Source organism: Dromiciops gliroides, chromosome 3 (genome assembly GCF_019393635.1).
Source record: "Dromiciops gliroides isolate mDroGli1 chromosome 3, mDroGli1.pri, whole genome shotgun sequence".
NCBI classification, from domain to species: Eukaryota; Metazoa; Chordata; class Mammalia; order Microbiotheria; family Microbiotheriidae; genus Dromiciops; species Dromiciops gliroides.
The window spans coordinates 358,708,014-358,724,390 of NC_057863.1; the positions used below are offsets into that span (position 1 = coordinate 358,708,014).

General features: G+C 37.9%; 1 protein-coding gene across 1 annotated transcript in view; it reads right to left on the minus strand.

Annotated features, from left to right (window-relative positions):
* Window positions 1-16,377, minus strand: part of ARCN1 (archain 1) — a 32,676-nt gene that overhangs the window by 15,050 nt on the left and 1,249 nt on the right. The window contains exons 2-4 of the mRNA XM_043992865.1: window positions 1,829-2,092; window positions 908-1,087; window positions 548-753 (exon numbers count right to left, since the gene is read on the minus strand). Of these exons, the coding sequence (XP_043848800.1) occupies window positions 548-753; window positions 908-1,087; window positions 1,829-2,092 (650 nt within the window). The remainder of the gene's footprint in view (window positions 1-547; window positions 754-907; window positions 1,088-1,828; window positions 2,093-16,377) is intronic.

Below are 16,377 nucleotides of genomic sequence, written 5' to 3' on the forward strand. Positions count from 1 at the left end.
ATTTAATTTAATTTTTTTGGGCAGGGCAATAAGGGTTAAGTGACTTGCCCAGGGTCACACAGCTAGTTAAGTATCAAGTGTCTGAGGCTGGATTTGAACTCAGGTCCTCCTGAATCCAAGGCCAGTGCTTTATCCACTGCGCCACCCAGCTGCCCCCCAGAACATTCTTAATGAAGCCAGTTATCAAACTTATTGTGAATAATGTGTTGCCGGGACCCAAAGACCCCTGGATATAGCTATATATGCATCAATGATCATATTTCTCCACAGATCTGCCCAGAGGGAGCATGAATGATTAAACACATCCCTAAAGCAACTGTTCTGGAAATGTAAATGGACATTAACTTATAAAAGGAACACTTACACAAAAGGAGAAACAATAATATTTCTCCCTCACCCCCATATTATGTGGTCAAGTTTTACGCTTCATATTATTCCATTTGTCATTCTTTTAGCTTCTCTAGGTGCCAGGTATAAGCATAAAAGATATATGCATAGAGTCTTCATTTGGCTTTCTAGGACTGCTGGTCCCACACCAGACTTATACCTGGCTGGTGCAGGTGCCACTTTTGTTTTTTCTGTTTCAATGATAGTCTCTGTGATCATGGCAGCTGTGCTGCCACCGGAAACCGCGGAGCTTCCAAATCCTCCAAAGCCTGGTGCTTTTTTGCCCTGTCTCTCTGCATCTCTTCGGGCCTGTTGTAACTCCTTTGCTTTACGCCTCATCTCAGCCTTGGCCTCACGCTCCTGAGTCTGCAAGAAAGAGGCACATATGGATCCAGGATTGAGAGAACTGTACATAAGCAAACAAAGGTACAAAAGAAAAGGGAAAACCAGAGAAATCACTGGAAAAATCTAGAAGACATATCAAGCACTTCAGATTGACAGTCTCAAGGCACCAATTTACCTCTCGAACTGCTCGGAACACCTTCTCCTCATGTGAGTCCATTTCTGTGAAAGTCCGGATTTGTGCTAGGTTAACATTCTCTCGGTAACCCAGGGCAACAATCTCATCGAAAGCAAAAATCAGGTCAAAGCAGTGCTCAGAGATCTCATTTTCTTCTAAGGCTCGGCAATATTCAGGGATCTGGCCATTGATGGTAGTGATAAAGAAAGAAGACATTTTTAGAACTTAATCAGGAGCTATCTTCCCAAGTCATCCTCAGAAACACAGCCAACTCTACTAGGCTTGACGATGTCCCCAGTGTGAACCCTTCTCGTCTCTTTTGCTAGTTTTTCCTTCTGAGAAGTTAATTCTTACTGCAACTCTCACTTGTGGCTCTTGCATAAGTAAAAAAACATAAGTTTTAGAACTTATCTAAACATACACCACTAAATAATAACTGTCAAATGCAAATAATAGCTAATTAAGTCATTTGTTCAAACTTTATATATCTGAACTTCAATTTGGTAAGACAATCATGAAACGAAAGTAGGATCCCTATAAAATTCTTACTAAGTTTTATTTAAAAGCGTTTCTTGGAATTTCTCCGGTTACACAAATTTTCCTGGCAAAAGATAAAGTTCTATTAAAAATGCTACAGAACCACATATTGCAAAGATATAATCAGCAAATATTTTTTACAGCTGTGTTTTTACTTTAGGGATGAGTTCATACAAGTTCTTTCCAACATAAGAATAAATTTCTCCATTCTGAGCAATATCTGATAGATATTAGTATATTAGCCAGTTTGTTTTAAATATCAATCTGTTCAAATAAAGGCCTGTTGTGTTGTTATCCTCAGATTCTTTTTAGGGAGCATGAGCTCTCACAAAGAGAGAAAAAGAGAAGTAAAAAACCAAGTCTGATAAGTAGAGAGAATTTTACCACTCTAGAGAAGAGCCGTAGCGTCTCCAGATCCTCCAGGATGTTACTATTTTTGGTGGTGATCAGAACCATGTACAACTTCTCCATAGGTTGATAGACGTATCTTACACTCTCTGTCTCAACGAATGTGTGTTGCTTTCCAGTGTTCATAAGCTTGGGGAAAGCTGCTAGCAACCCTTCAATTCGAGTCCGGGTCATTTCCACAAACTGTCGAGAGACTATAGCCTTCCCTGCTTTTGTGCAGACAGCTGCTGCCAACAGCACCTGTCAGGGATATAAGCAGAAGTACAGTTATTTCAACTTAACTAGAATTAAAAATGTTGAAATAAATATGTTGAAAGGAAACTTTTAAAATATGCTATCCTTCAATTTATGTTATTGTCATTTTTTAAAAGGAGTTTATTTTCTCAACATCCTCAGGTATGGATCATTCCTGCTAAAGGAAAAAAAATATCAAAGATCCAAAGATATTTAGTTTATATAGTGATTGATTCGATGATAGAGCAATAATGAAACCACTCCTCTAAATTCTAGTCCAGAGCTCTTTTTATTGTAGTGAGTAATAAATAAGATAAAGTTAAAATGAGCACAAAAAAGAACTCGACTATTATACTTATTTTGCAACTTAATGAACAAGAACAAGAAAAAAAAAATCTGTTTTTGGAAAAGAAGCTCTCTCTGTAATATTTCAAACACTGCCAGACACTCTTGGTTGGTTCTACTGAACTGCCTTTTTATTTTTTTTAAAATTCTTTTTTTTAAGACATAGCTCACAGGGTATATCAGGGGATATGGGGGGGCCCTGGATTCAGGAGTTCCTGAGTTCAAATTCGGCCTCAGACACTTGACACTTACTAGCTGTGTGACCCTGGGCAAGTCACTTAACCCCCATTGCCCCGCAAAAAAGAAAAAAAAAAGGGGCGGGGATATGGGCATAGTCAGAAATTTAAGTGAGATTTTAAAAAGATAGCAATCAATTAATAAGCATTTATTACTGGTCTCCCATATGCCAGGTACTAGTAGTATTAATTGTAAAAGTTTAAGTTCTCTCAAGTTTTAATTATTTTTTTTTGGTTGAGAGCTTTTATTTTTAACATCACCAAGACTTGAAGATTCTACCTTCACAACATCTCCTTTTTTACAAGCTCCCCCTCCCCCTCCATAGAGCCACTACCTTGGCATAAACCCTCACTATCTCACACTAAGACTTTTTCAATAGCTTTCAGGTTGGTCTTCCAATTGCAAGTCTCTCCCTCCTCTAGTCATCCTTCACTTTACTGCCAAAGTGATTTTAAAGTATAGGTCTGACCCTATCACCACCTCACTCAAGGATCAGATATAAAATCCTCTAGCTTTTAAAGCCCTTTACAAGTCCTCTCTGATCATCAACACTGGCATCTTTGCAATTCCTCCCACATAACAACTTAATTCTCACCCCATGCAGTTTTTACCAGCTACGTCCCATAACTGGAATGTTCTCCTTGTTCCTCTCTACCTTCGGGCTTCCTTCAGGTCTCAGCTAAAGTTTCATATTCTGCCAGAAGCCTTTCCTAGTGCTACTTAATCTCAGTATCTTCATTCTGAGAGGACTTCCAATTATCTCTATCTGTATCTATATATATCTCTATGTATCTTTTTTGTGCCCAGTTGTCTGAATGTTGTCTCCTTCATCAGAATGTGAATTACCTACAAGTAGGGGACCTCTTTCTTTGTATTCCTAGTACTTAGCACAGTGCCCAGCACTTACTAATAAGCACTTCATAAATGAGGCTGACCTGACTTGCTGATGATCTGCAAAGGAAGAGAAATAATCCCAAATAGGATACAGGTCTTGACAAATAAACTGTGATCAGAACCTTGCAGTCTTCCTAACAACTCTTTTAGAATCTGGCATTTCATGAAACAAAATAAAAGCACAAAGGCAAGAAGAAACCTCAATTGCAGTTAGAGAGGATAGTAAGGAAATTAAGTATGGTGTTAACAGTTTCTTCAATGAAGTCACCCAGAGTACATAAGTAGAGATTACAAAAGGCTCATTTTTTTTTTGTTTGTTTTTTTGCAGGGCAAATGAGGCTTAAGTGACTTGCCCAGAGTCACACAAGTGTCTGAGGCTGGATTTGAACTCGGGTACTCCTGAATCCAGGGCTGGTGCTTTATCCACTGCGCCACCTAGCTGCCCCCTCAAAAGGCTCATTTTAATGTTTTGAGGCCACAATGCTAAAAAGCAACCTTTGAAATATCAACCACCTGCTAACATTAAACAGCTTTCTCAGCATTACAATGTGACCTGTCTCCCACACAGGTGAGCTGCTTCAAGAAATGGGTACTAGATGGTCCCTGAGGGCCCTTGTAACTCTCAAATGCTTCCATTCTGTGAAAGTTGTCAGTCATATAAATATGCTTATAATACCATCACACTACCCTGCATATTAATTACAAGTAAAAAGGTTGAGTAACAATCATCATGCACCTCAAAGCAATAAATAAGGTAACAGACAATTCACATGCAAAAGATATCAGACTTCATCTGCTTACTGCACAAACAATTCACAGATTCATAGACTGTTAGAACTGGAAGGGACCCAAGAGATTCCATCTTTTCCATCTTCATTTTGTAAAAGAGGAAACTGAGGCTTAAAGTGATATGACCATGGTTACACAGTGAGTAGCTGTTGTTTAGCCTAAATGAGCAAGGATTTTTTATTTTATCAACTGATTTGCTTTAATTGCACACAGGTCTCAAAAAAACAAAACAAAACAAAACAAAACAAAAAAACACAACCAAAACTATCAGCTTCATATCCAAAGCTCTATTCCAAAATCAAATAATTAAAGGTTAGTTGAAGGCTGACTCAAGGGAGCAATGCAGCCTCATGAAAACTGGTATGCTTTTCATCTTCCACCAACCCTTTGGTTATAGTTCTTTCCTTCACACTGAAGTCTGATTTCATCATCCTAGCTTTCAGGTTTATTTTGTTCATGTTCGTGAACTACTCAATGTAATGGGATATATTCTTAACTACAATCAAACTTACCTTTGAAGGAGTTGAGTACATGCTAAATAATCATAACAAGAATCTAACTCTTTGGGGTTAGATTATGTTTTGCAAATTAGTCAATCCTTTCTGAATTTTCAATAGGGTCAGGGTTATTAGTTTGATGAGTATACATGTGGCTCACTCCTTTCCAAAAAACAAAAAAACAAAAACCAGTTATAATGGTTTTTCTGACTTGGGAGATAGACCCTTATTTTCACCACCATTTTACTAGAGTTTTGAAACCCCCTGCTACCCCCCCCCCCAGTAAAAGGTGTTTGGATCAGGATCTGAAGAGAAAACATGACAAATCTCAAAGGAATTTTCTACTCTCTACATTTTTCAAAGGCAGTGCCAACATTAGGTTAGGTTAGTCTAGTTTGAAATTATTAAAAGAAATATATATATATATATATGGGGGGGGGGCAGGGCAATGAGGGTTAAGTGATTTGCCCAGGGTCACACAGCTAGTAAGTGTCAAGTGTCTGAGGCCACATTTGAACTCAGGTCCTCCTGAATCCAGGGTTTGTGCTTTATCCACTGTGCCACCTAGCTGCCCCCAATATTTATTTTTAAATTCCAGCTATGTGATTCATCTGTTTGGGGGGACTTCTTGGTATAGAAACTCACTCCACCTGATTTTCCTTTTCTTTGCAAAGGGAATATAAGAAGTACCAAATTTCTTCACTCCAATCATCATCTAACTCCTGGCTAATTTTTACACTGATTCAGCTTAATGACGCATGCTTAGAAGGTACAAAGTATCCCCATAGGTCAAGTAGGAAAGCAGCTAAATTAGTGTAATCCCTCTATATAAAATCAAGCAGCACAATATAAAGGAGCAGCAGATTAATTTGGAGGGTCACAGTTTGAATCCTAGCTGTTACTTACTGCCTTCTTGTGTATGACTTTACACAAGTCACTTCACCTCTCTGGGACTCAACGTTCTCATCTGTATATTAAAGGGGTTGGATGAGCTCCCTAAAGTACCCCAAACTCTAAATCTTTGACCCTATGAAAACAGGCCACATTCCTTATCATGTTGCTGCAGTCAACCCTCCCTAGTCCAGGCCAACAAGTACTCTACTAGCTATTTTTCTTTCTTTATTTATTTGTGGGGCAATGAGGGTTAAGTGACTTGCCCAGGGTCACACAGCAAGTAAATGCCAAGTGTCTGAGAACGGATTTGAACTCAGGTCCTCCTGAATCCAGGGAGGGTACTTTATCCACTGTGCCACTTAGCTGTCCTTTACTACCTATTTTTCTGCCAATCCTTTGCCTCTATCACATTCCCTACCCTCACTTTCCACCTCTAGTTCTAAGACAATAATAAAATTAACACAATAAATTATAGAAATGACTTTCAATAATTGCTCTATGATTCTACATATACCAGTAGCTTCTTCGACCAAATCACCCCTTCCTGGCCAACACATCCCAGCAGTATTTGTTTTCCCCTTTTAGAATGTAAGTTCCTTGAAGTCTGGGAATGTCTCGTATTGGTATTCCAATATTAAGTGCTTAATAAATGTTCTTTCTTCCTTACTTCTGGTCTTTTTTAGCTTTTTATCTGTGATACTTGCACCAAGGCATGTTTCACACCAAACAATCCAGCTATATCATTTAGGGTTTCTTTAATGAGATTTTTCAGAAGAGAAGTTCTTAAGCTGAGGTCCATGAACTATTAAAAATTTTTTAAAAATAATGATTTCAATATAATTATTTTCCATTGTAATCTTATGTAATTTCTTTTATGGATTAAAAAATATTATTTTGAGAAAGGGATCTATAGGCTTCATCAGATTGCCAAAGGAGTTCATGGCACCACACAGTAACTTACTAAAGTAAGGGTCTAAATTAGCAAAACTATTTGGGGTGTGTCACAACGATAATATACAAACCAACCTGCTAATCTTTAAAAAAAAATTTTTTTAATTAAATTTTTTGTTACATTTTAAGTTCTAAACAAAGTTTCCCTCCCTCCCCACCCTACACTAAAGAAGGCCACCATTTGACACAGGTATGTATGCATGTATGTATATATTTTTATATGCACACATGCATATGTGTAAAGTCATACTATGTATACTTCTATTTATCAATTCTTTCTCTGGAGTTGGATAGTAGGTACTTCATAGGTACTTTGGAGTTGATTTTGAGTATAATACTCAACTTAGTAGATCACAGGTATTCTTTGAACAATATTGCTGTTACTGTATACAACGTTCTCTTGTTCTGCTCATTTCAATATTATTTCATGCAAATCTTTCCATGTTTTTCTAAAATAAACCTGCTTATTATTTCTTACAGCACAACCATTCATACATACATACATACATACACACACACACACATTTAGCCATTCCCCAATTGATGGGCATCCCCTCAATTTCTAGTCCACCATGCAATCTGCTAATCTAAAGAAAAGAGGTGTCAGCTTGAAACTAAACTAGCACAGTGCCCAGCATTTAATAAGGCCTACCTTTCTTCGTATGTATATTTGTTTGGTCATTTTTCAGTTGTCTCCAACTCATGGTGGCCTCATGTGGGGTTTTCTTGGCAAAGATACTGGGGTGGTTTGCCATTTCCTTCTCCAGCTTATTTTATAGATGAGAAAACTGAGACAAGCAGGGTTAAGTGACTTGCCCAGGGTGACACAGTTAATAAGTGTCTGAGGCCAGATTTGAATTCAGGAGGGTTAGTCTTCCTGGCTCCAGGCTCAGTACTTTACCTGCATGCCTATTTACAATTCATCTTCTTTGGATCTGTTCAATAAACTCATAAGGATTCACAATAAGGCCCCAGGAAATATCCAATAAGTAAATTAATCAACAAACATTTCTTAAATACCAGTTATGAGGGGGCAGCTAGGTGGCGCAGTGGATAAAGCACTGGCCTTGGATTCAGGAGGACCTGAGTTCAAATCCGACCTCAGACACTTGACACTTACTAGCTGTGTGACCCTAGGCAAGTCACTTAACCCTCCTTGCCCTGCAAAAACAAAACAACAACAACAAAATACCAGTTATGTGCCAGGCAGTACACTAGTTAATGGGCTCACAATGGGATAGAGGAAAGGTCTTAGACCTATAATTTCATTGGTAAATGCAATTCCAAGTTGAAGTAATTCCCTCAGAACTTTGCCTAGAATACTGAGAAGTTAATGATTTATCCAGAGTCATACAGTATGTGTCTAAGTGGAACTTGAATCCAGGTCATTCTGGCTTATATACCAGTTCAGTATCTACCATATGCTGCTTCTCTGGAGATAAAAAGACAAAAGGCAAAACAGTGCCTTTCCTCAAGACCCATACATTCTAAATGCAGAACAAAGGAAGTTACATAACAAAGGAGAGACAACATACCCATACATAAGTACATAAAAAGGAGATACAAGGTAACCCTGGAGAGAAGAAAGAGTACACAGCAGAGGGGTCCAGAAAAGGCCCTGTGGTTTGTCTTTAAGGAAGTCAAGGATACCAAGAAAGAGCAGGGAGAGTATTTCAGGAATATGGAAAAGCTAGTGCAAAATATAGAGACAGGAGGCAGAATGTCATTTGTGAAGACCATAGAGTATGTGTAGCAGAGCACAGTAAAATAAGATTTTACAGGTACATGAAAACCAGGTTGTAAAAGGCTTTAAAAAGCCAAACAAAGGAGCTTATACTTGGAGCACACAAATAGGAGAGAGCCACTTACTGAGTAAGGGGGACCTTCATTGTAGGAACATCACTGGTAGGTTATGTGTAAAATGGATTAGAAAGGGGCGAGACTTGAGGCAGAGACACCAATTTAAAGATTAATACAATAGGCCAGACAAGGAAATGATGAGGGCCTGAACCAGGATGCTGAGCTGAGAAGGGATAGAACATGAGAGATATTATAGAGGTAAAAATGACAAGATTCAACACAGCTAGACTCTGAAAAAAAAAACCATCAAAGTTTCAATGTACTGCAAACTCTGTAAATAAACATTGCAATTATAAAAGCCAAAAAAATTAATGTGCTTTTAGGCTGTACCATGAAAGTCAGTGTCTAGGGTTAGGAAATGAAAGTCCTGTTGTACTCTGTTTCAGTCAAGACACACCTGGAGTACTATGCTCAGATTTGGCTACTATACTTTTTTTTTTTGGGGGGGGGGGGGAAGCAAGCAGGGCAATGAGGGTTAAGTGAGTGTCAAGTGTCTGAGGCCATATTTGAACTCAGGTCCTCCTGAATCTAGGGCTGGTGCTTTACCCACTGCACCACCTAGCTGTCCTGACTACTACACTTTCAAACAAGTCTGGAGATTATACCTTATGAGGAATGGCTCAAGCAACTGGGGATGTTTATTTAGCCTGGGAAAGAAAAGATGGGGCAAGGAGGAGAACTCGACAAGGGTCTTTAAATATTTAAAGGTCTGACCCATGTAAAAGGGATTAAGACTAATTTTGCTTGACCTCAAAGGGTAATCCTAGGAGCAAAGCATAGAAGTTTGCAAAGCAGGCCATTTGGACTCCTAAAAGGAAATAACTCCTAAAAATTGGAGCAATACCAAAGTGGAACAGGCTGCCTTAAGAGGTTACAGGTTTCCTCTTCAATGGGAGTCTCTGAGCAGAGGTGTGTTCCCCATTTTTCTGCTTTGTTATAGAGGAGATTCCTGTTCAGGTATGGTTTGGACTAGATGGCTTCAAAGATCCGTTCCAGTTATGAGATTCTGTGAAAGTTTTTGGGCACATAATTATTTCCCCCACAGAGATTATGTTATAAAAGTTCTCCAATAATAGTCAAAGAATTATTTACATTCAAGTAAGCCAGCATTCCTGCTGTAATTTGAGCTTATTGTCTATTCACTCTTCAGTGAAAATAGAAGGGAACCATCCTCTGCATAATAGCTTTTTACAAACTTGAAGACAATCTCTAGAATTTTTTCCTTTTTAAATCACCAGAGTTCACTTTTCCCAAAACCATTATAAAAGTCAGCTGAGAACAATGTAGTTAGAATCTAATAACAATCCCTTCCTACCCAGAAATATTACAAATGAATAAAAAGCTGTAGCATGAAAAACAATGGCTAAGGAATCAGAATACTTGTAACTCTGTATATCTTTGGGCAATTTACTTAACATCTTGGGCCTCAGTTTCTTCATTTGTAAAAAGAAGGAACTGGACTAGATCATCTCTAAGGGTTCTCCCAAATCTAAGATACTACAATTCTAAGCATTTTAAAGTTTAATAGTAGCAAAGGAAAGTTGACTCCCTAGTACATGCATTTAAAATCTACTATTCTAAGGATAAACACTGGATCCATCTATTTACATGCGAGTTAAGTTGCAAGAAGATGTATCATCTGACCAAAGTAACCCATGGACATCTGACCCATCACCTCTCCATTCACTCATGGTAAAGATCCAAGTAATCAAGGATAGTGATGTACCATATTCGATTCGACAAATATTATTAGATGCTATGTGCAAGGCATTGTATATAAAAAAGTACAATTTCCTAATTTTAGCCCTTAACCCTTTTAACTGTAAAGCTTTGGACATTGTTGCTCACTCCCTCCTACTAGATACGTTCTCCTTCCTCAGTTTTCATGGTATCACCCCTCTTTTCAGTCTACTCTGTTGGATCATTGTCCAACTCTCCCCTTCCCAGGGCTCTCTCTTGAGCTCTTTCCTTATCTCTATTACTCCTAGTAATTTCATCAGTTCCCATTGGTTCATTATCATTTTTATAAAGATGACTCCCAAATCAACATAGCCAGCCCTCATTTCTCCTGAGCTACAGTCATATACCACTAACTAGATGTGGTCTATCTTTGCCTAGATGTTCCATAGACATCTCAGCCTCAACATGTCCAAAACAGATTCCATTTTTCTCTCCCCTAAATCTACCTCTCCTCCTAAATTCCCTATTTCTGGCAGGGACACTACATCTGATTACTCCTAATCTCCCTGGCAATGTCAAAGTCATCCTTGACTCTCCACTCTCTCACCCTACTACTATATCCAATCAATTGACAGGTTCTATCAATTCTCTCTCCAAAACACCTTCATATCTGATCCCTTCACACACCTTAGTTTAGGCTCTCATCATCTGTATTGCTGCAATAGCCTCATAATTCATCTCCTGCAACCGATTTCTACTTTCTCCAATCCATCCTCCACAGAGCCACCAAAGTGATATTCCTAAAGCATGCATCCGACTGTGCTCAAGAAGCTTCAGTGGCTCCTTACTGCCTCTACAAATAAAACATGAACTCTTATGTCTGGTATAATCTGACTCTAGCCTATGTTTACAGACTCATACCATATGATTCTTGTTCCTTAAGCACACTACATTCTAACTAAACTAGCTTACTTGCTTTCCCCCCATACATGTCATGCCATTCTTTCTTCTGTGACTTTGTACTGGCTGCCCTCAACACCTGGAATGTTTTCCCTTCTCACCTCAACATCTGTTTTTGGAATGTCCAGCTTCCTTCAAGGTTTAGCTCAGCTCCTACTCAAAAGCTAATCCTAATGCCCCTATTCTAATTACTAGTGCCCTCCCCACTCACTTCCAACTACACACAAATCCATACAAATACTATAATCTACCAACAGAATATAAACTCTTTGAGGTTAGGAAGTGTTCAATTTTTGTATTTATACCCCTTACACATAGCAAATTCTTAACAGGTGCTTGCTGAATTGAACACTTTATAGCTTCCACCTATTCCTTGATGCTTCACTATTCTTTACTCCCAAAGGAATATAAACAAAAAGAAAAGTTTATTGTGCCCAATTTGGACAGGCCATTTTCCCCTCTTAATTAAATGTTCTGTAAAAAAGATACAAGTAATACCCATGGTTATTTCAAGTCTGGTCTCTTCAACCTTCAAAGAGATTGGATATTCTGTCTTCTACCCTTTTATGAAGTACCTGCACAATAAAAGGGGAGAAAGTATAATGATGAAACTCAGACCACACATTAAAAATTTTAAATGCTGGGCAGTTAGGTGGCGCAGTGGATAGAACACCAGCCCTGGAGTCAGGAGGACCTAAGTTCAAAGCCTGCCTCAGACACTTAACACTTACTAGCTCTGTGACCTTGGGCAAGTCACTTAACCTCAATTGCCTCAACCCCCCCCCCCCAAATTTTAAATGTAAAAAAAAAAAAAAGAACTTCAATGGGAGCTTTTATGTTTCTCATATTTTTTCTGTGCCTAAAGAAAAAGGGAAGCTTACTGAGGGTAAACAGAATGAATAAAGGCAGAGCACAATGTCTGAAAGTGGAAAATGTGTTCGTCTCATCATTCTGCCATAAACAATGAAAGATCCCAAATATCTTTCCAAGTCTGAAATGGAAACTTTAAGGCAAAATGAAAGACAAAGACATTTCTTGGTTCCTGATCAAAGAAACGGTAGTTACAAAATCAAATGGGACTGAAGAAAACTTTTCCAGCTTTTATTCTCTTTTAAACAAACAAAAAGCACAGAACCAGCAAATGCAATAGCTGTGTAGATGCTGTATTGTGTAGAAAGGGGAAATAATAAACAATAATAATCACCATGCAATATAGTCAGAAGTTCCCCTAATAAGGGGAGGTCATTACTATGTGGAGTTTTTTAACTGGAATGGTTTCTAGCACCTACTGAGCAGCTGCAACGAGAAGTAGTATACAGCCTAGATTTACAAATCCCAAATTCATCTTTTCATTAACTAAAATTTATGGGATTTAAGTTCATAATCATTCCATATTAACACCACTGTATATTTACATAGAATTTATACGAATAAACAAGAAAGCTCAAAAATGCTCAGTATAAATAACCTATACCTAAGGTAACTCTATCGAAAACAAGTTATTGATTGTTGTAGATCTCTGCTAGAAACCCTTGAATTTGTGTCATTAGTAAAGCTAAAGAAGGTGGAAGGGGATTGTTTTAATGTGTCCTAGGGGGAAATAGTAGTTAAGTGGTACAGTAAATAGAACATAGGGACTTGAAGTGAGAAAAATATGAGCTTAAATCCTAGGTGACACTTGGTAGCTATGTATCCACCCTGAATAATTCACCTAACTTCTTCCAGCCTCATTTCTTCCTCTGTAAAATGGAGATAATAATAGTACCTACCTCATAGGGTTGTTGTGAGAAACAAATGAGATAATATGCAAAGCACTTTATAAATATTAAAGCCCCAAATAATTGTTAGCTATTGTCATTAACTGATCAAAAGAGGAAGGGAGTCAAGTATTACCCCAGGATATGGGTACTGGATAGTGGGGAAGAGTAGAAAAATAGCTAAACCAAATTCCTGGGCATTCATTCAGGGCAAGAAATAAGCTGGGCTAGAAGATCTCTAAGGTTTATTTTATCCATTTGTAAAACCTAGGGAACAGCATAGGGTATTGGGGGAGGAAGAGGTGTGGGACTCAGAAATAGATTTGGAGTTAGGGAACCTGGATTTAAATAGTGGCTTGAGTGGCCGTAGGCAAGTCATTTACCTTCTCTGGGTCCCCATTTCCTCAACTATAGAATGAGGAAAGGACTCACTCTGGCAGTTCTAAGTCTATAATCCTGTGACCTCCAGTGACAGTGAGTTCACTGCCTCATGAGGCAGCCAATTTAATTTTTCTGACTGCTTTAATTAATAGGAAGCTCTTCCAAATATCAAGATTAAGTCCGCTTCTAACTAATTTCTATTCATTGGTCCTACTTCTACCATCCATATTCACACAGTATGGGTAATTCACATGAAAGACTTTCACCTTCAAATGTTTGAGGACAATAACTGTGTTAGTTCTACACTTTCTTTCTTCTCTGGACACACTATAGCCCATCAATGTCCCTCTTAAAATGTAGGACCTTGTCTCTCCTGTACTGTATGTGTATAACTGATTGCTTGAAAGTGCAGGACTATACATTTTTCTCTATTAAATTTAATTTAGTTAGATCTGGCCCATCATTATAGCTTCTCAACTCCAGGCTGACAAAGACCCATTGATCAAATTTCTTTGGGTACAGTCACCTAACCAGTTTTAAATCCACCTAACCATGTCAGCCTGCATTTCTCTATCTTATCCACAAAGATATTTTGATGGATATTGACATCTTGTTGAAATTCAGATACACTACACTTTTCCATTTCCCTTATCTACCTGTGCAGTGATTTTCTTTTTAAAAAAAAAAGTCAACTTGGTATGACTTCTTAGCAAACCCATGCTGGACTTTATGATCAAGAATTAACTTTTTCAATGCTGATAAACAATGTTTAATAACCCATAATAGAATTTTATCAGCAATTAACATCAAGCTCACTAGCCTTGAATGTGGAGAAAAGACCATTATTCTAAAGGTTAACATAGATTTTGAAATAAGTGTGATAAAATAACAGGACTTTAGTACAGAGTTCATGCATTCATACAATTTTATTCCAGAAAATACAGTTAACAAAGAAGACATGGTGTCTACTATAATAATTTTGGCTCATTAATTCGCAGAGTATTAAAAGGGAAATGAAACCAATCATTTCTCCGATGAAGTCATCAAAGAGAATGTAAAAGAACTTTAACTTTTTTTTGCATTTCAAGATTCAAGCCTTCTTAAAGTATGTGAGTTTTGTTTAAAAGATATATTAAGCGCAGTGGATAGAGCACCGGCCCTGGAGTCAGGAGTACCTGAGTTCAAATCCGGCCTCAGACACTTAACACTTACTAGCTGTGTGACCCTGGGCAAGTCACTTAACCCCAATTGCCTCATTTAAAAAATAGATATATTAAATACGTTAGGTTAATCTATATCACAAGTTCCATCCAAGTGAATCCCGAAGGAACATGGGTTCTGTAATAAATCACTTATGGAAGTTTAGTAACTCTTTAAATACTCAACGATGTCCTGAGATTTAGTTTCCTCATCTGCAAAGAGAGTTAGACTAGATGATTCTTCTAGGTCTAAAGCTATGATGCTACCATTACAACCATCTCCTTTTCTTAATCTCTCTCCCCAAATTGGATTGATGCAACAAGACAGAGCAATAGTAAGCATTTATCAAATGCCTACTATTCATAGGGCATTCTGATAGCTGTGTGATGGGCACACAAGGATAAAGAAAGAGGGACACTGGAGTTTGTCTACAGGACGAAGATGAAGAAGATGTATGATTCATGTGGAAAGGAGTTACTCATATTGTAAGTGGTAGTCCCTGCTCTCAAAGAGCTTAGTGGTACAGGAGTGGACACAACATTTATACAGATAAATAAATGTAAGACAATTTGAGGAGGCAGAAACCTCTTAACAACTAAGGAGATCAGAAAAGATTTCCTACAGAAAATGGCAGCTTGAAGATAGTTAAGGATTCTAACAAAATAGCCTGTGTTAAAATATGGAGGCTAGGGGCAGCTAGGTGGTGCAGTGGATAGAGCACCCGGCCCTGGAGTCAGGAGTACCTGAGTTCAAATCCGGCCTCGGACACTTAACACTTACTGGCTGTGTGACCCTGGGCAAGTCACTTAACCCCAATTGCCTCACTTAAAAAAAAAAATATGGAGGCTAGAAATGGAATGTCTGCATTTGTAGAACAGCTACCTACACAGAGCTCTCATTTATCTGGAATTTTGGGTTGTGAAAGCAAAGGAGGGCCCAGGGTCCACAAATTCAGGTGGGGTTGATACGCAGGCAAGGCCATGGCCTGGGACAGGGGGCACAAACTCAAAAAAACCCATATTTTCACATATGTAGGTCATGCATAATCCATATCATACTAAAGTATATATGAACATGAAAACTTTTCATGTGATACACTCATCTAAACAAACAAAAAGTACAAAATCTACTTGACAAGGCTTTGACTTACCTTCTATTAAAGTCTATTTTTATTAGTAAAAAATGCAATTCCAGTTCTCTTTCTAAACAAAGATTTCAGAGACCACTCGCATTAGCTTAAAAGATAAAACTTTAAAACACGAAAACTTTACATGCAAAATTAAATGCAGGGCAGCTAAGTGGCACACTGGCTCTGGATTCAAGAGGACCTTAGTTCAAATACAGCCTCAGATACTTGACACTTACTAGCTGTGTGACTGGGAAAGTCGATTAACCCTCATTGCCCCACAAAAACCAAAACCAAACCAAAACAAAACAAAACAAACCACTGAAATTGGTTAAAAAGGCTTTCAGTATGTGGCGGGAAGGAAGTGTAAAAATTCCCATTCAATATTTTTGTGCTTATTGGAATTTTCAAACCAGATCTGTTTTTCTAGAAATTTTATATATTGTTTGACAATATATAAAGGAACTATTGTTTTATACAATTTATCTAACTAAAATGACCCTGTCACTTTCTTAAAAGTCTAAATCACATCTTCCCTCAGGTCTCATTTGACTGTCAGCAAAGTTTGATTATTTTAATTAGCATCAAATTATATTGTCATCTCTCTGACATGTGGAAAGATACTTTAAATCAGAATATTAGCAAACTGATAAATAACAAGAAAAAGTATAATAGACATGAAAGCATCACATATCTAAAACAGCAAATGGAGCTACTAAA